Below are 18,991 nucleotides of genomic sequence, written 5' to 3' on the forward strand. Positions count from 1 at the left end.
TGCAGGACCTGTGGGATAGCTACCCACAGTGCACCGCTCCGGAAGTTGACGATTGCCTCGGTACTGTGGATGCACTCTGCCAACTAAATGCACTTAGAGCATTTGTGTGGGGACACACACAATCGACTGTATAAAAACGCTTTCTAAAAAACCGACTTTTATAAATTTGACCTAATTTCGTAGTGTGAACATAGCCTTAGAAACACATCCAGTCTTGATTTAAAAATTGTCAATGATGGAGAATCCACCATGACCCTTGGTAAATTGTTCCAGTGGTTAATTACCCTCCCTGTTAAAAATTTACATCTGAATTTGTTTAGCTTCAACTTCCAGCCCTTGGCTCCTGTTAGACTTTTCCCTGCTAGACTGCAGAGCCCATTATTTAATAGTTGTTCCCCCTGTAGATACTTATAGACTGTGATCGTCACCCCTGAAATCTTCCCTTTGTTAAGGTAATAGACTGAGTTGTCTGAGTCTATCATCAAAAAGTAGGTTTTCTAATCCTTTAGCCATTCTCGTGGCTCTCCTCTGAACCCTCTCCAATTTATCAGCATCCTTCTTGAATTATGGACACCAGTGCCAAACATAGAGGTAAATGAACCTCTCTTCTCAGACTGGAGATTCCCCTCTTTATGCATCTCAGGATGGCATTAGTTTTCTTGGTCACAGTGTTGCACTGGGAGCTCATGTTCAGCTGATTTTCGATCACAATCCCCAAATCTTTTTCAGAGTCACTGCTTCCCCGGATAGAGTCCACCCTCCTGTAAGCATGGGCTCCATTCTTTGTCCCTACAGAGATACATTTACATTGAGCTGTATTCAAATATGTATTTGCTTCTTCCCAAACTACAAAGTGATCCACATCACTCTATATCAGAGACCTGTTCTCTTCAGTATTTCCCCCCTCTCCTTTTTGTGTCATCTGAAACTTTAACTGTGCTGATTTTATGTTTTCTTGCATGTCACTGTTAGAAATGTCAAATAGAGGAAGGCCAAGAACCCTGCCAAACCCCACTGGAAATACACCTGCTCAGTGACAATTCCCCATTTACAGTTAAGTTTCGAAACCTCAGTTAGCCAATTTTTAATCCATTTAAAGTGTGCTATGTCAATTTTATATCATTCTAACATTTTAAGCAAAACGTTGTGCAGTACCAAGTCTTAGAGAAGCCCAAGTATATTACATCAACACTATTATCAACCAAATTTATAATCTCATCAAAACAGGTGTCAAGTTAGTGTGACAGATTCTATTTTCCATAAACCCATGTTGATTGGCATTAATTACATTACCCTCCTTTAATTTTTTATTAATGGAGTCCCAAATCAGCTGCTCCATCATCTTGCCCAGATCAAGGCAGACCTCTTATTACCCAGGTCATTCTGTTTATCCTTTCTAAAAATTAGCACAACATTAGCTTTTTTCCAGCCTTCTGGAACTTCCCCAGTGCTCTAAGACATATTGAAAATCAGCATGAATAGTCCAGTGAGCTCCTCAGCCAGCTCTTTTAAAACTCTTGGAAGGAAGTTATCTTGATCTGCTGATTTTAAAATGTCTAACATCATTGGCTTCCATTTAACATCCTCCAGAGATACAAGTGGAATGTCAAGTGTGTTACCAGCACAATATGATGAGCCTATATCAGGGACTTAACCAGGGTCAAGTGGAGCTCTATCCATTGTTTTCCATGCGCAACCCCCTTCCCTCTCTCCTTTGTGGGAGTGCTGCTCTGCCCCTGCCTCAGACCAGGGAAGCCAAATAGCATTCTGGCAGTATTGTTTCACCTGTGTAAGCAGAGATTGATTAGAGCCCAGCAAGAAGCTCTCATCTCTGTGTGTTTTATAAAAACAATGACAATGTAGAGTTCCCAAGGATCAAGAACCCAGATGGCATGTGTTACAGCTCTGTGGGGCCTCGGCTGGCAGTGCTGAGTGTCACTAACCTCACATGCCATTAAGCTGCTATTTGGCTGGGAGTTCCCTAACCCCTGTGATATAAGCAGCATTAAATCTGCTCCTGGTATCATCAGCAGAGTTTTTTCAGAAGCACAGGACAGCTACTTTAATCAGCAGGATTTCCTGTGCTGAGGAGAATTGTGGGTTCTCTTGTTTGTTTTAATCCCACTTTCCCCAAACCATGCTTGCGTGAGAAGTCTCATTCCTTCATTTTTAACTCTTGAGTGATCTTGGCTCTTTGTTTTCTCTTTGTCTTTGGTGAGTAGTATTCATATTAACTACATGCAAAACCTATGTTAAAAGAATATTACTAAGATTGCAAAGTCAAGCACTTAAAAGTTAGGAAATACCAGATGTAAGGTTGTCTGTGCAAGCCTCTGTGTAGGCATCAAGGTACAGTCTTTAATTACATGACCACAACTATGTTTTCCGCAGGACCGCTGCCTCATTCCATGCACAGGAGGAATGGTGCTCACTTACTGAACAGCTAGTCAATATTTTGTTTTATTCTCATTGGTCAATATGTAGCCCCAGGCCTTGTTTGCAGCAGACTACACATACCCTGCTATGAATAGAGAATTATTAATTTCCTCCTGGGCTTTTCTATGGTGCTTATCACCATGGTAAGGGAGCGCTTCACCAGTATTAATGGATTTATTTTCACAGTAGCCCTGCAAGGTGAAGGGGGTGGGATTATCCCCATTTCACAAATGGGGAACTGATGCACAGAAAGATTAAGGTCAAAAGTATCCATTAATTTTGGGAGACCAATTTGGACCTGATTTTTCAGCGTGCTTAGCATTACCTAGCATTTTATATGCCCAAAGCCCAGCTTCCATTGACTCCAAGTGCAGCTGGGAGCACTCAGCACTTCTGCAAATCAGATCCCATGGTTCCAAGTCAGAAAATGAGGAACACACAATGAGGAAAAAATATTGGTTAAAGTGACTTGCCCGGCACCAGGCAGAACTCTGCGACAGATGCAGGGATAGAATCCCGTTCTCCAGGGCATCATTCGACTGCCTTAACCGTGAGACCATCTTCGAGACCATCCTTTCTCTTCCTGCACCCCCTGCCTCTTTTACCACACACCTTCCAACTTCTGCAACAAATGAGGCAGAGCTACACAACCCTGATTCATCCCCAGAGCAGGGGTGGGAAATAGTGTGTGGTCATGTAATTGTAGGCTGTATCATAACACAGAGACAGAAGGGTACCGGACTGACCACCAGCACAATTAGTCTGGGATGGCTCTGCCAGTCTAACTCCCCCATGGGGACATTCTATTGCAGAAGAGTTACTCTGCTTCCTCAGTCAATATGAATTCAGTGTTCACTCTGGGGGAAGACTGCCCCTTACCAAATCACCAGCACCTGGAACATTGTGGAATTCCTGTCTTCACCTAGCTGTCGCTAGCCTAAAAAAGTATATGTTATCGGCCCATTTTGCCACCTTACCATTCACCCCATATCCTTAGACAATACCAGCCCTAGTACAGACCCTTCTGGCACCCACTGTTATATTTTTGCCATGAAGAAAATTGACCATTAATTCCTACTCCTTGTTTTCAGTCTTTTAGCTGGTTTTTGATCTAGAATAGAACTTTGTCTTCTGTCCAAGGACTAATTAATAGAACTGATTGAAACTGGGATTCTGTTGATAAAAATTGTTTCTGATGACATTTCTCAGTGGGAAATAATGAAATAAATGAAATGAAAATGTTCATTTTGTTTAATTTCAAATTGAAATTTTTGTTTTATTTTGGTGTTGTAAAACCAAAAATAATTCAAAATGGCAGAGTGGACAAAGGAAAAATGAAATACTCTAAGTATGTCACTCTGTAGCTTTTCAAAATTCAAAAATTTTGAAAGAAAACTTCTTGTTCTAAAATTTTTGCTAGAAAAAAAGTGTTTTCAACCAGCTCTGCTGATTAGTTTCCTTATTAGCTTCTGGCGAGGGTTTTTGTCAAGGGCTTATTGAAAGTCTAAATAGGAAGATAGAGTTTCCTACACCAGATCAGCTGATCCACCTAGTCCAGTGTCCTGTCTCTGACAGTGACTAGTACCAGCTGATTCAAAGGAAGATGTAAATCCCTGATCATAGACAATTTGTAGTGACAATGTGTCTTTAGATCTAGGCACCTAGTCTCTTATAAAAATGTCTTCCTCCAGCAAGCAGTTTTAAATTAACTTTTCTTGCTTGGGAGTCGCCTTTGGGGACAAATGTGCTAGAGCAGGTATCCAAACTGTCCGATTTAAAGGCCACAGTGACAATTCTGCAGGAGCCTAAGAGCCATGTCTTATTTCTATTAAATGACGCAGATTATAACCACTCATCTTTAATCATCCTTCAGAGACTACACACTCCATCATTCAGTACTCCTGCTAAAAGAAATTAGGAATGTTCATTTCATCTGCTGAGAGGGTGAATTGTATATTTCATCACTGCAAGGTAACTAGTTCCCTGGGAGATGCCCTGTGATGTCATTAAAAGGAAAGTCGATACTCACGAACAATGCACTGATTTCCTCCCGGCAGCGTTTTCCATCCAGGGCAGCAGTAAGAGTGGAACCTTGAGCCGCAAACATTAGGTCTGTCATTTAGAAAACAAACATTTAGAATAATTTTTATTCTCCGTTCTCTGCAGATGGAGTAGTCAACAAAGTTCTATTGTTATGTTAAAGCATTTTAATGGCCTTTGATATGACATTTCACTGCCAGCTGATGTTCCCTCCACTGGAGGGCAAGACCAGCCTCAATAGATAAATCCCATTAAAGGGAATCAACACACATTATTTTAATAAAACCTCAATTAACTTTTAACCTCTCTTTCAATAAAGTAAATACCATAGGACACAGCTGTACCAGCATTCCTGTGGAGGAGCACCGCCAAACGGCATGTGCATCACACTGCTCGTTACTTAGGATAAACGTCATGATGGCTGGCTGCTCAGGCTGCAGAGTTGTGGTATATGGAACTTTTCATTTCCGTCTCCTGGTTTCAGGTCCATACTGGGGACCGGGATACTACTGTCCAAAGGCTGTTCAATGGTTTGTGTGAAATGAGTTGTGGCCTCCCATTTGTACCAGGTGTGAAGTTGTCTGTGCACAAAATGGTTGTATCAGCTGGCACTTGATGATTCTCTTGAAAGCTGCCTCAGCAATTGTGTATTTCCAGACTCTCAAATATTGATTTATATGTACATTGAACCTTAACTCTTGTTTCCTGGCTTTCTGATACTTAGGTTGTTGTTTTTTAGTTAGAACTCTATTGTAGTGTAGAGAGAATAGATCAGCCAGTGATCTGGGCACTTGTTTGGGACATGTGAGTCCTGGGTTGAATTCCCTGCCACACCACAAACTTCGTGTGCTATCTTGGCAATTCACCTAGTCTCTGTGTCTCACATTGCCCTCTGTAAAATGGGGAGGCAGCACTGCCTGCCTCATGGGGGGGTTATGGGATAAGTAAATACATTAATGACAGTGAGGCACTCCGATACTTCAATAATGGGGGCCATATAAATATCTAAGATAGATTTAACAGCCTTATGTTACTGAGATGAGCTCTCGACCTTTCCCCACTAGATATATTTACTATGCTATACAACAGAGGTACTGTATGTTCTGCACTAGAACTGGCCAGAAAACAAGAATTCCCTTTCGCAAACAATTGTGAGGTTTTGACATTTGTTCTGCATCAGTACGAAAATGAGACTTTTCAAAACTTGTAATGAAAACCACAAGAGAGAGACAAAGCATGCAAGAAGAACCAGGTAATTAGGTCACTCATGGGGGATGAGACACAGACTCAAGTCCCTGGTCTGATTCAAGCAGAGAAGGGACTTAAACCTGGGTTTTCCTCATCCTGGATGAGTATCCTGACCCCTGAGCTATTGGCTATTCTGGGGTGGCGGTAACTCCCTCTTTCTGGTTTTGACCAGAAATTCCTTCTCTTAGACCTGAGAAACCTTCCCAACAAAAGTTTTGTTGAAACTGATACATTCCCGGGAAAAGTTTTCATTTCAATTAACCAGCACTGTCTGACAAAACAATGTCTCACGGAAAAATTCCCTCCCCACTCTCTTCAGGACAGAGGGTCCTTATGTATGTAGCTCAGCAGCGCTGGACACGGGGTCAGTGCTGATCTCACTCACGCCAGTGTGACTCCACTGGAATTCCTGTTGATTCATACCCTTGCTGGGGAGATCAGACTTGGACTCTGAGGCTTGTTTCTCTCTATAAATGTTTCATGGTTCCCTGATTTGACTGGAGTGGTCTGTTACCGAGTTATTGGGTACCTATGGGCAGCATTGACCTCCCTTACGTTGCCTGTCAGTCTTAGATCCCTTCCTTCTCTCCCTGCATATCTTCCTGCTAGGAGAGGCTGCACTAGCCGTGTTGATGCAATCAACAACGGTGGGGGTGAGAGCAATGGGATTCAACGGGTGATGCTTTTGTGAGGCTGCATGATGGAACCTAGAGGATGGGACTGGGATGGGGCACGGTGGAGCACTTCTGGAGATAAGGGAATCCCCAAAGAGTCTTCGAGAGTCCCTGAGGCACTCAGCTAGGTGTCCTCAGCCCTTGAGCATTCACCAAAGCAGCCATTTCCCCTGGTCATGGGTTTGTTTGTTTTCCTTTGATTCCAATTCAAGCTTTATTCATTTTCATGAAGCAAACAAAGCAAGACCCCTGGAGCCCACATAACGACATCAGCCCTGGAATGTACTTTACTAAGGACTATCCAGAGTGTTGTGCCATTGTTACACTTCACTAATTCCTAGCTAGACAATTCATTTCTCACGCTTACATGGAACAACCCAAGCTTCCCAAGCAAACCTCCAACAGAAAACATGAGACACCAAACCACTTCCCATCTGCACACCAGGCACTGTCAGGTGAGGAATCCTGAGAACACGATGCTAAGACAACCCTGACAAGTATTCCTCTGAGCAAGAGCTGCTGAGGTGTTAACATGGGACCGGACTGGTGTATCAGAAATAAGGGAAGGCATGCAGGAAACTTCTCCACCTTGCCCAAGTCACAACTGCAGACCTTGAACTTGGGCAGCACAGAGGCTGCTTCCACAGGATCCACCCTAAGTCAATAGCAGTGGAGCATGGGGACAACGCAAGAATGAAAAGCACATGACAAGCATGTATCGAAGATGTTACATCTCAATATGACCTTATGTGGAAGAACAGCCTGAGACTGTATAATTCACAGAGACATACATTATAAGGCCAGAAGGGAGCACGGTGATCATCTAGTCCAGGGGTCGGCAACCTATGGCACGCATGCCAAAGACAGCGCGTTAGCCCATTTTTAATGGCACGGCAGCAAGCTGTGGTCACGGCAGCAATCAGCGTGCCATTAAAAATCCGGCCTGGCCCGGCCCACTCTTCTCCACTCCCCGTCCCCTCCCGCAGAGGCAAGGGGCAGAAGCTTGGTCCTGCCGGCTCTCCTACCCCTTCCCGCAGTGTGCTGGGTTCCTGCCCCTCCTCCTCCTCTCCATCCCTCCCTCCCTGCCACTGCTCCCGGCGGAGGCAGAGAGGAAACAGGGGCAGGGCCTTGGGGAAGTGAGGCATACCCCCTGCAGCCCCCTGCCATGAGCACCCCATGACCCCAGCCCTGAGCCCTGTACCCCCCTCACACACACCCAGCCCTCTGCCCTGAGCCCTCAGCCCCGCACACCCCCAAGGCTCCTGCCCTCAGGCCTGTACTCCCCTTACACACACCCAGCCCTCTGCCCTGAACCCTGCAGCCCCGCACACCCCCAAGGATCCTGCCCTGAGCCCTGTACCCCCCTCAAACACACCCAGCCCTCTTCTTGACTCCTTCACCCCCCCCCCCCATGACCCCAGCCCTGACTCTGGCACCCCCACACATACCCAGGGCCCCACACCCCATGCACCCCCCACATCCTGACTCTTGCACCCCCCACATCCCCACCCCCACCCTGAGCACCAAATGGGAGCTCCTGCACCTCCCCCCACAAAATGGCAGCTGCCCAGGTAAGCGCTCCACACCCAAACCTCCTGCCCCAAACCTGAGCCCCCTCCCTCATTCTAGCTCCTGGCCAGACCCTACACCCCAACCCCCAGCCTGCTCCTTCACCCCAGCCCTGTGCTCAGTGCACTCCCACCTTCAGCTCAGTGCAGAGAGAGGAAGAGAATGGCCAGAACCAGGGAGAAGGTACGTACCCACTGTGTGTGGGCAGGGCCGGGACCCCAGACTGACAGCGGGCTGAGCTGAACCAGCAGCCGGGATCCTGGCTGGCAGGAGCCGGCGAATGGAACCCCTGAGCCGCTCAGCCCACTGCCGGACTGGGGTTCTGGCTGCCAGCCCCTTGCCAGCTGGGGTCCCAGCCACAGTCCCCGCTCAGCCCGCTGCCGGCCTAGGTGAATGGAACCCCAGACTGGCAGCAGGCTGAGCGGGCCAGCGGCGTAAGATCAACATTTTAATTTAATTTTAAATGAAGCTTCTTAAACATTTCGAAAACTTTGTTTATTTTACAATACAACAATAACAATACAATACAACTGTTGAGTCAACAGTGTGCCCTTGTTGCCAAGAAGGCCAATGGCATTTTGGGATGTACAAGTAGGGGCATTGCCAGCAGATCGAGGGACATGATCGTTCCCCTCTAGTCGACATTGGTGAGGCCTCATCTGGAGTACAGTGTCCAGTTTTGGACCCCACACCACAAGAAGGATGTAGAAAAATTGGAAAACATCCAGTGGAGGGCAACAAAAATGATTAGGGGACTGGAACACATGACTTATGAGGAGAGGCTGAGGGAACTGGGGATGTTTAGTCTTCAGAAGAGAAGAATGAGGGGGGATTTGATAGCTGCTTTCAACTACCTGAAAGGGGGTTCCAAAGAGGATGGATCTAGACTGTTCTCAGTGGTAGCAGATGACAGAACAAAGAGTAATGGTCTCAAGTTGCAGTGGGGGAGATTTAGGTTGGATATTAGGAAAACCTTTTTCACGACGAGGGTAGTGAAACACTGGAATGCGTTACCTAGGGAGGTGGTGAAATCTCCTTCCCTAGAAGTTTTTAAGGTCAGGCTTGACAAAGCCCTGGCTGGGATGATTTAGTCGGGGATCGGTCCTGCTTTGAGCAGGGGTTGGACTAGATGACCTCCTGAGGTCCCTTCCAACCCTGATATTCTATGATTCTAATAGTTTAGTTATATAATATATAGACTTATAGAGAGAGAGACCTTCCAAAAAACATTAAAATGTATCACCGGCATGTGAAACCTTAAATTAAAGTGAATAAATGAAGAATCATAGAATCATAGAATATCAGGGTTGGAAGGGACCCCAGAAGGTCATCTAGTCCAACCCCCTGCTCAAAGCAGGACCAATTCCCAGTTAAATCATCCCAGCCAGAGCTTTGTCAAGCCTGACCTTAAAAACCTCTAAGGAAGGAGATTCTACCACCTCCCTAGATAACGCATTCCAGTGTTTCACCACCCTCTTAGTGAAAAAGTTTTTCCTAATATCCAATCTAAACCTCCCCCACTGCAACTTGAGACCATTACTCTTCGTTCTGTCATCTGCTACCACTGAGAACAGTCTAGAGCCATCCTCTTTGGAACCCCCTTTCAGGTAGTTGAAAGCAGCTATCAAATCCCCCCTCATTCTTCTCTTCTGCAGGCTAAACAATCCCAGCTCCCTCAGCCTCTCCTCATAAGTCATGTGTTCCAGACCCCTAATCATTTTTGTTGCCCTCCGCTGGACGTTTTCCAATTTTTCCACATCCTTCTTGTAGTGTGGGGCCCAAAAGTGGACACCGTACTCCAGATGAGGCCTCACCAATCTACCACTCCTCCCAGTTTAGTATCATCCGCAAATTTGCTGAGAGTGCAATCCACACCATCCTCCAGATAATTTATGAAGATATTGAACAAAACCGGCCCCAGGACCGACCCTTGGAGCACTCCACTTGATACCGGCTGCCAAGTAGACATGGAGCCATTGATGACTACCCATTGAGCCCGACAATCTAGCCAGCTTTCTACCCACCTTATAGTGCATTCATCCAGCCCATACTTCCTTAACTTAAGACTCGGCACACCACTTCTGAAGGGATGCTGACCCTTGATCTAGTCTGAACTTCTGCATTGCCCAGGCCAGAGACCTTCCCTGAATTAATTCCTGTTTGAATTAGAGCAGATCTTTTAGAAACACATCCAAACTTGATTTAAAACTTGACAGTGACGGAGCATCCACCACAGCCCTTGGTTAATTACCCTCATTGCTGAATATTTACACCTTATTTCAAGTCTGAATTTGTCTAGCTCCAGCTTCCAGCCATTGGATCTTGTTATACCTTTGTCTGCTTGAATGAAGAGCCCTTATTATCAGATTTCTTCTCGGCATGAAGGTATTTATAGACTGTGATCAACCACAGCCTTCTCTTTCTTAAACTAAATAGCTCCTTGAGTCTGTCACTATAAAGCATGTTTTTGAATCCTTTAATCATTCTTGTGGCTCTTTGAACCCCTTCCAATTTATGAACATTCTTCTTGAATCATGGAAACCAGAATTGTACACAATATTGTGGCAGGGGTCACACTAGTGCAAAATACAGAGTTAACAGCCCAGGATCACATTAGCACTTTTGGCCACTGTGTTTCGTTGGGAACTCATGTTTAGCTGATCATCCACCATGACCCTCAAGTCACTGCTTCCCTGGACAGAGCCCCGATTCCGTAAGTATGGCCTACATTCTCCTTTCCTCAACGTACAACTTTATGTTTGGCTGTATTAAAACATGTATTGTTTGCTTGCACCCAGCTTACCAAGAGAGCCACATCACTTTGTATTAGAGACCTGTCCTCTTCAGTATTTACCACTCCCATAATCTTTGTGTCATCTGCAGACTTCATCAGTGGTGAGTTTATGTTCTCTCCCAGGCCACTGATAAAAATGTTAAATAGTGTGGGACCAAGAATGGATCCCTGGGGAAAACCCAGAGGCTCAGTAATGATTCCATGTTAACAAATATATTTTGAGAGACTTCCCTTAGCCAGTTTTAAATCCATTTAATGTGTGCCATGTTGAATTTGAATCACTCTAGTTTCCTAATCAAAATGTCATGTAGTAACAAATCATATGCCTTACAAGAGCCTAAGCAAATTATAGTAACATGTTATCAACCAAACTTGTAATCTCCTCAAAAGAAGATCCAGAGTTAGTTTGATTGGCTCTATTTCCCATAAACCCATGTTGATTGGCATTAATTCTATTGCCCTCCTTTAATTCTTTCTTAACTGAGGTCTGTATCAGCTGCTCCATTAGGTTGCCCAGGAGAGATGTCAGGCTATCATTAAAGACTAACAGACTGCTTACACACAAGGGGACTGAAGTCAGGTTGCACAAGTAACCCTAACTTTGGCATTTCCTTAACCACGCAGCTTGAAAAGTTCTCTTCATTTGCTTTCATGGCAAAACTCAGCTCCATTCCTGGGAGGAGGAGAATTCCCCAGTGGTTGATGCTCCAGTGGGATTTCCAAACCTCAGCAACTTGCAGAAGGAACTTTATTTAAAATGTGCCTTGGCATGAGAGCAGTTATGTGGGGGCAATGGCAGCTCCAGGATACAGCAAAGGAAACATCTAACTCACAAGCCTCTCAAATGCCTCCTTTTTGACATTGAAAACCGGCTGATGTTCCCCTGAGCTTCATTTCCATTAGCAAGTTCTTTTCACTTTCCAGTCAACAAACATTTCTCTTAGTAGGGCTTGTAGCCCTATTGCCCGGATGTATTGTCCCTGTGCGTGGGACAGCGGTGATGGAGCCATACCTGATACTAAAGCTCAGTTTACAGAGACCCATTCATTTTACTCTGGCAGACTCCTGGGACCTCAGCCGAGAGTCACAATAGCGAGCAGGTGATGCTGTCATTGCGTTATTCAGAGGGGTAGCCATGTTAGTCTGGATCTGTAAAAGCAGCAGAGTCCTGTGGCACCTTAAAGACTAACAGACGTATTGGAGCATAAGCTTTCGTGGGTGAATACCCGCTTCGTCAGATGCATGAATTCACCCACAAAAGTTTATGCTCCAATACGTCTGTTAGTCTATAACAGGGGTCGACAACCTTTCAGAAGTGGTGAGCCGAGTCTTCATTTATTCACTTTAATTTAAGGTTTCACATGCCGGTGATACATTTTAATGTTTTTTAGAAGGTCTCTCTCGCTATAAGTCTATATATTATGTAACTAAACTATTGTTGTATTGTAAAGTAAACAAGGTTTTCAAAATGTGTAAGAAGCTTCATTTAAAATTAAATTAAAATGTTGATCTTATGCAGCCAGCCCGCTCAGCCTGCTGCCAGCCTGGGGTTCCGTTCACCTAAGCCGGCAGATGGCTGAGCAGGGCCTGCGGCCGGGACCCCGGCTGGCAAGGGGCTGGCAGCCACAACCCCAGACCGGCAGTGGGCTGAGCAGGGCCTGCGGCCGGGACCCCGGCTGGCAAGGGGCTGGCAGCCAGAACCCCAGACCGGCAGTGGGCTGAACAGGGCCTGCGGCCGGGACCCCGGCTGGCAAGGGGCTGGCAGCCAGAACCCCAGACCGGCAGTGGGCTGAACAGGGCCTGCGGCCGGGACCCCGGCTGGCAAGGGGCTGGCAGCCACAACCCCAGACCGGCAGTGGGCTGAGCAGGGCCTGCGGCCGGGACCCTGGCTGGCAAGGGGCTGGCAGCCACAACCCCAGACCGGCAGTGGGCTGAGCAGGGCCTGCGACCGGGACCCTGGCTGGCAAGGGGCTGGCAGCCACAACCCCAGACCGGCAGTGGGCTGAGCGGCTCAGCCCGCTGCCGCTCAGGGGTTCCATCCGCCAGCTCCTGCCAGCCAGGATCCCGGCTGCCGGACCAGCTCAGCCCGCTGCCAGTCTGGGGTCCCAGCCCTGCCCACACACAGTGGGTACCTATCTTCTCCCTGGTTCTGGCCATTCTCTTCCTCTCTCTCTGCACTGAGCTGAGGGTGGGAGTGCACTGAGCACAGGGTTGGGGTGTAGGATCTGGCCAGGAGCTAGAATGAGGGAGGGGGCTCAGGGTTGGGGCAGGAGGTTTGGGTGTGGAGCGCTTACCTGGGCAGCTCCCATTTTGTGGGGGCAGGTGCAGGAGCTCCCATTTGGTGCTCAGGGTGGGGGTGGGGATGTGGGGGGTGCAAGAGTTAGGATGTTGGGGGGGGCATGGGGTGTGGGGGGCCTGGGTATGTGTGGGGGTGCAAGAGTCAGGGCAGAGAGCTGGGGAAATGTGAGGGGGGTGCAGGTGTCAGGGCGTGAGGTATGGGGGGCCTGGGTATATGTGGGGGTGCCAGAGTCAGGGCGTGGGGGGGGTGAAGGGGTCAAGCAGAGGGCTGGGTGTGTGTGAGGGGGGTACAGAGCTCAGGGCAGGGGCCTTGGGGGTGTGCAGGGCTGCATGGCTCAGGGCAGAGGACTTGGTGTGTGTGAGTGGGGGTCAGGGCAGAGGGCTGGGGTCGTAGGGTGCTCACGGCAGGAGGCTGGAGGGGATATGCCCCGCTTCGCCAAGGCCCTGCCCCTGCTTCTTCTCTGCCTCCACCGGGAGCAAAGAGCATGCTGACTCCGCTCCTCCCTTGCAAGGGCCATCAGCTGATCCGCCGGCAGGGAGGGACGGAGCAGAGGAGGAGGGGCAGGAACCCAGCACACTGCGGGAAGAGGCCGGGGAGCCGGCAGGACCAAGTTTCTGCCCCTTGCCCCCCCCCGGAGGAGGTGGGGAGCAGAGAGGAGCGGGCCGGGCCAGGACCCCGGCAGGCAGCAGCGTGCCATTAAAAATGGGCTCGGGTGCTGTCTTTGGCACGCGTGCCATAGGTTGCTGACCCCTGGTCTATAAGGTGCTACAGGACTCTTTGCCGTCATTGCATTATTGTTCATTCAACTCCTGCCCCGCATCCCATCAAAAGCAAAAAGCTGTTAAACTTTCCATATCACTTGTATATGTAATTATAAATATATATAATTCATATGCATTATAAAAAGATCATGGATTTATAGATTTTAAGGCCAGAAGAGACTAGTCTAATCACTCAGCCTGACCTCCTAGATAATACAGACCAGAGAACCTCACCCAACAATTCCTGCATCAAGCCTGTTCACTAGAAGAAGGCTAGACAAGTGGAGATGTAACTTGAAAGGTAGGGAATGTTATCACATATTCATATGCTTATTTTGGTTAATTATCATATCACCAATTGCCCTGAAAAAAGTTCTAACTACAGGATGCACAAAATCTGTAGGAGTCAGGAGGATGAGGGAGAGGGATTCGTAATCTGTAGCTGCTATTTAATCAGATAAGTATCCCAGAAGGCTCTGGTTCCTGCACAGATCTCTGTCCTGTCTTCCCAGGAGTTGAGTGTGCCTGTTAGTTATGGATTGTATGGCTGTCTGGCATATCCGGCAGTGACATCAGAGGTTTCAGAGTAACAGCCGTGTTAGTCTGTATTCGCAAAAAGAAAAATACTTATGGCACCTTAGAGACTAACCAATTTATTTGAGCATGAGCTTTCGTGAGCTACAGCTCACTTCATCAGATGCATCCGATGAAGTGAGCTGTAGCTCACGAAAGCTCATGCTCAAATAAATTGGTTAGTCTCTAAGGTGCCACAAGTACTCCTTTTCTTTTAGTGACATCACAGTATCTCTTGTGACCTCTTGTGGCTTGTACATAAGACCTGTGAGGAGCAAGGTTGTGCAAAGATGTCACATAGTGATGTGTAGGCTCCCATTGAAGACTTGGGCATGACACGTGGCCCTTTTTTCAATCAGTTTTTCTGGATGGGTCATTACACAAAGTAAAACTATTTTCCCATGTTTATTCCCACCCCACACTGTTCCTCAGACGTTCTTGTCAACTGCTGGAAATGGCCCACCTTGACTATCACGACAAAAGGTCCCCCTCCCCCCACCCCCGCTCTCCCGCTGGTAATAGCTCACCTTAAGTGATCACTCTCGTTACAGTGTGTATGGTAACACCCATTGTTTCATGTTCTCTATGTATATAAATCTCCCCACTATATTTTCCACTGAATGCATCCGATGAAGTGAGCTGTAGCTCACGAAAGCTCATGCTCAAATAAATTGGTTAGTCTCTAAGGTGCCACAAGTCCTCCTTTTCTTTTTGCGAATACAGACTAACACGGCTGTTACTCTGAAATTTGTTAACAAATGCATGGTGCTGGGGTTTATCTGTTCTAAACAAGGAAGCCTTAGTGAGGCTGCAACCCAAGAGTCCATTGTACCCCTCGTGGGAATGGGCGATCTGTGAGCAAAGCCATCTTTGCACTCAGTGCTGGACCAGCTGTGCTCCGTTCCATTCCCTGAGCAATGCTGAGCAGTCGGGAGCCTTGCACTAGTCATTAATGGTCCCAAGGGTCATTACTGCAACTGAAGGTGCAGAGAAGCCTCAGCCAGGCTCCTTTTCATGGCAACACCCCCTACGCTGGCTGCTGCGCCAGCTCTCCTCTCTTTGCTAGGATGATCATCCCATGGCTTTCTATGTCAGGCCAGATTTCCAAATGTGCTTGGCACCCCTGAGCCCCCACTAAATCCCCCAGCCCCTGAGAGCCACGGGAGCTGCTGAGCTCTATGGACACTGTCCCTTTGGCTTGATAGCTGCTTTGCTCCAGTCTTGAAGAGCAATGTGCCAGTCAGGACAGCCAAGGATTGGGGCCCAGCAATTCTGCATGATAGGGCAGCCCTACCATTGAGGCTTTCCAAAATAACCCACAAATCTTCCTGCTGACCTGTGAGTAAGACCTGGGCTTGAGAGGGGCAGTGACAGCTTGTCTTGCCCAGGAATGGCTGGTCACGTGTCTGTAGGACTTAGCTGGACGTATCCCATCTGCTCTGGGAGTTCAGCAGTGGTAAAGGCTACTGCTTCAGGGCTGATTGTGTGACCACATCGTACAGCACTTCTCTCTCTCTCGCTCTCTCTCTCGCTCTCACACACACACACACACAGAGTTGGTATCACTGATACTTCAGGCTCTGCCTCACTCAGAAAAAAGAGAAAAGGAACAAATAAAGTAAATATACCCTAATCCTCATTCTATGGGCCCCCTAGAGCTGTTAATTTGGCAGACTAGCTCTTTCAGATGAATGATCCATGCAGTGACCCAGCTGCATAGTGTGCATTCCTGTAGAGGGCTCTAAACCTTCCGAGGCAGAACAGTTGTTTGGTTATCCATCCTTGGGCCCTGGATCCTGTAAGAAGCAACAGGATAAAGGACCCTGGTTTGGGTTTGTTCACTATCAGCTCAGAAGCAGTAGATACCCTCTGATGAACTAATGTCAAATTCAGATATATTGTAGAGCAAGGGTGAGCAAACTTTTTTGCCCGAGTGCCACATCAAGATTTGAAACTGTATGGAGGGCTGGGTAAGGAAGGCTGGGCCTCCCCAAACAGCCTGGCCCCTGCCCCCTATCCGCACCCTCCCACCTCCCGCCCCCTGACTGCCCCCCTCAGAACCCGTGACCCATCCAACCCGTCCCGCTCCTTGTCACCTGACTGCCCCCTTCCAGGACCCCCCACCCCTAACCACCCCCCAGGACCCCACCCCCTATCCAACCCACCCTGCTCCCTGTCCCCTGACTGCCCCAACCCCTATCCACACCCCCGCCCCCTGACAGGCCCCCTGGGACTCCCACCCCCTATCCCATCGCCCCTGTTTCCCATCCCCTGCCCGCGCCTACCAGAACCTCCACCCCATCCAACCACTTCCTGCTCCCTGTCCCCTGTCTGCCCCCTGGGACCTCCTGCCCCTTATCCAACCCCCACCCCCGCTCCCTGCTCCCTTACCACGCCACTCAGAACAGCAGGAGCTCACAGCCCCCCTGCCCAGCCGGAGCCAGCCATGCCACCATGCTGCCCAGCAAGAGCGGCGGGCCAGAGCACTGGCGGTGCGGCGAGGGGAGGCTGCAGTGGAGGGGAACAGCAGGGGAGGGGCCGGGGGCTAGCCTCCCGAGCTGGCAGCTCAAGGGCCGGGCAGGATGGTCCCGCGGGCCGGATGTGGCCCGTGGGCCGTAGTTTGCCCACCTCTGTTGTAGAGCTTCTTACTGATGGGCAACAAGATTTCATGTAGTTGAACCCTCTGTAGCAATGACTTGGTTGGGACACGTCAAGGCTTTGTACACATATTTTGTGGTATTCTGGGAGCTCCAGACTTCTAACGTTGAGCAACTAGGTTCCCATGTGAAAATATTTCTGCTCTTTCTGTTCTTTCCAATGACTCTTCAACATGACTTTGAAGATCTCAGTTCAGCCTAGACATGCGGCTCAATCCTTCATGTAGTAAAGGTCACTTTTCTAGTTCCCTCTGCAGTAGGCTCAGCGTGCAGACTGATCTCCTCTGCAGAAATCGTTGTAATTTTGAGCATTATATGTCTATCAGTCATTCAGGCACATGGAGAAAGAAGTGGTTCAGGACTAGTTTGTAGCATTCATGCAAGGTTCATGCACTTGGCAACATTCAGTGCACACCCAGAGTGTTGTGTAGCAGCAGTGCACACATGGCTCCTCTCAAGGGCATGAACCTTGGAATCTCGCCCAGATGACATGAACTGTGGGAAGCCTCCCAGGACTGGGCTCAAGGCCCGAGAGCAAGGAATGCGGTAGATAGAAATTGGTAAATAAGAATGTTAAACAAAGCCAGTGTATTCCTTTTATCTGTTGGAGAATGTAATGCGTGGGGAGAGAGAAAGAATAAAGGAGAGGGTGGAAAGCTGACAGGGCAGCCCGTTGGCAGACCAGCCTGCTTGCTTGCTTAAAGCTTTGTGCTGTCTTGTATTTGGACCGCAACAACTGGCGCCCAACGTGGGGCCCTCAGCACTCACCTCGCCCGGCAAGGGTTTCAGACGCGTCACTCATCCGCTTCGCAGATCCCGGTGAGTATTTTTCGTCGTGGTAAGTATGGGAAGCTCCCTCTCTGCTTTGCAAGTGCAACACCGCAATGAGCTACAGTATTTGCTGCGTAAGGCTCAGCATGACTGTCCCACTCGAGAACTCACTCTCCTGCTACAGGAGGTCAGTGCCCAATGCCCGTGGTACCCTGAAGCCGGAACCCTTAAGCTAGCGGACTAGGAGCGGTTGGGCCAGACATTGCACAAAGAGCCTCGGGCGCCCGTGCAGGCTTTACATGCCTGGCACCTCTGCTGCAACGCGATACAGCGTGTCGCCTCGGAAAGGCCCTCCCTCGCGCCAATAGAGAGGCTGGTGATCTCGCCACTCCCGTCCACTCCTGCAGCCATCCCCCCTCCTGGTGATGCGACACAGCGTGTCGCCTCAGAAAGACCCTCTCCCGCGCCAATAGAGGGGCTGCCAATCTCACCACCCCTGTCCGCTCCTGCAGCCATCCCTCCCCCTGCTTCGCCCCCAGCGCCTCAATTACCACTGCCTCCCCTGTCTTCCCCACCGGAGCCGGTGTGTGATCACCATCCCCCCGTGGGACCCCATGCTCTGGGGCCCCCCAGGAGGTCGTCCGTGTCTGTTCAGGGGCTTTCACTGGTGCAACAAATGGTTCATGCAGCGAGGACTTGCCCAGATCTTACAGCAGAGGAATTAGCTGATCTGGTCTCAGTTTGCCCGGTGACCTGGCAGGATGATGGCCAGGGCAACCAGCTTGCAAACTGGGTCAGTTTGCCTTACTCAGTGATCAGAGAGGTAAAGAAAGCGATTCGCAAGTTCGGCCTCACTAGAACGTATGTACGTGGTCTCCTTGAAGGGCTAGGTACTGGGTACACCCTGGTCCCTGAAGACTGGAAAGCGCTGTTGCGCATGATGCTGACACCCAGTCAGTATGTTATTTGGCTTAGTGAGTATCGGCAGATGGCGGAACGCCAAGCCCAGGTATATATAGCGCAAGGTGTCATTTATGAGCAGTTAGCAGGGGAGGGCCCGTTTGCTACCGTTCAGATGCAGTCTCAACTCCCTCAGACCGTCTTCCCCATTATTTCCGCCTGTGCCCAGCATGCTTTCCAGAAGGTCCCGGATTCAGGCAAGCCTACCA

General features: G+C 48.7%; 1 protein-coding gene across 9 annotated transcripts in view; it reads right to left on the reverse strand.

Annotated features, from left to right (window-relative positions):
* FBN3 (fibrillin 3) overlaps window positions 1–18,991 on the reverse strand; it is a 312,259-nt gene that overhangs the window by 215,171 nt on the left and 78,097 nt on the right. For all 9 annotated transcript variants that reach the window (XR_012156160.1, XM_073323920.1, XM_073323921.1 and 6 more), the window contains one exon: window positions 4,466–4,548. Coding sequence is in view for 8 of the 9 variants with exons in the window: in XM_073323920.1 (XP_073180021.1) it covers window positions 4,466–4,548 (83 nt within the window). In the remaining variant the exon portion in view is untranslated. The remainder of the gene's footprint in view (window positions 1–4,465; window positions 4,549–18,991) is intronic.

This window comes from Lepidochelys kempii, chromosome 25 (genome assembly GCF_965140265.1).
Source record: "Lepidochelys kempii isolate rLepKem1 chromosome 25, rLepKem1.hap2, whole genome shotgun sequence".
In the NCBI taxonomy this organism is placed as follows: domain Eukaryota; kingdom Metazoa; phylum Chordata; order Testudines; family Cheloniidae; genus Lepidochelys; species Lepidochelys kempii.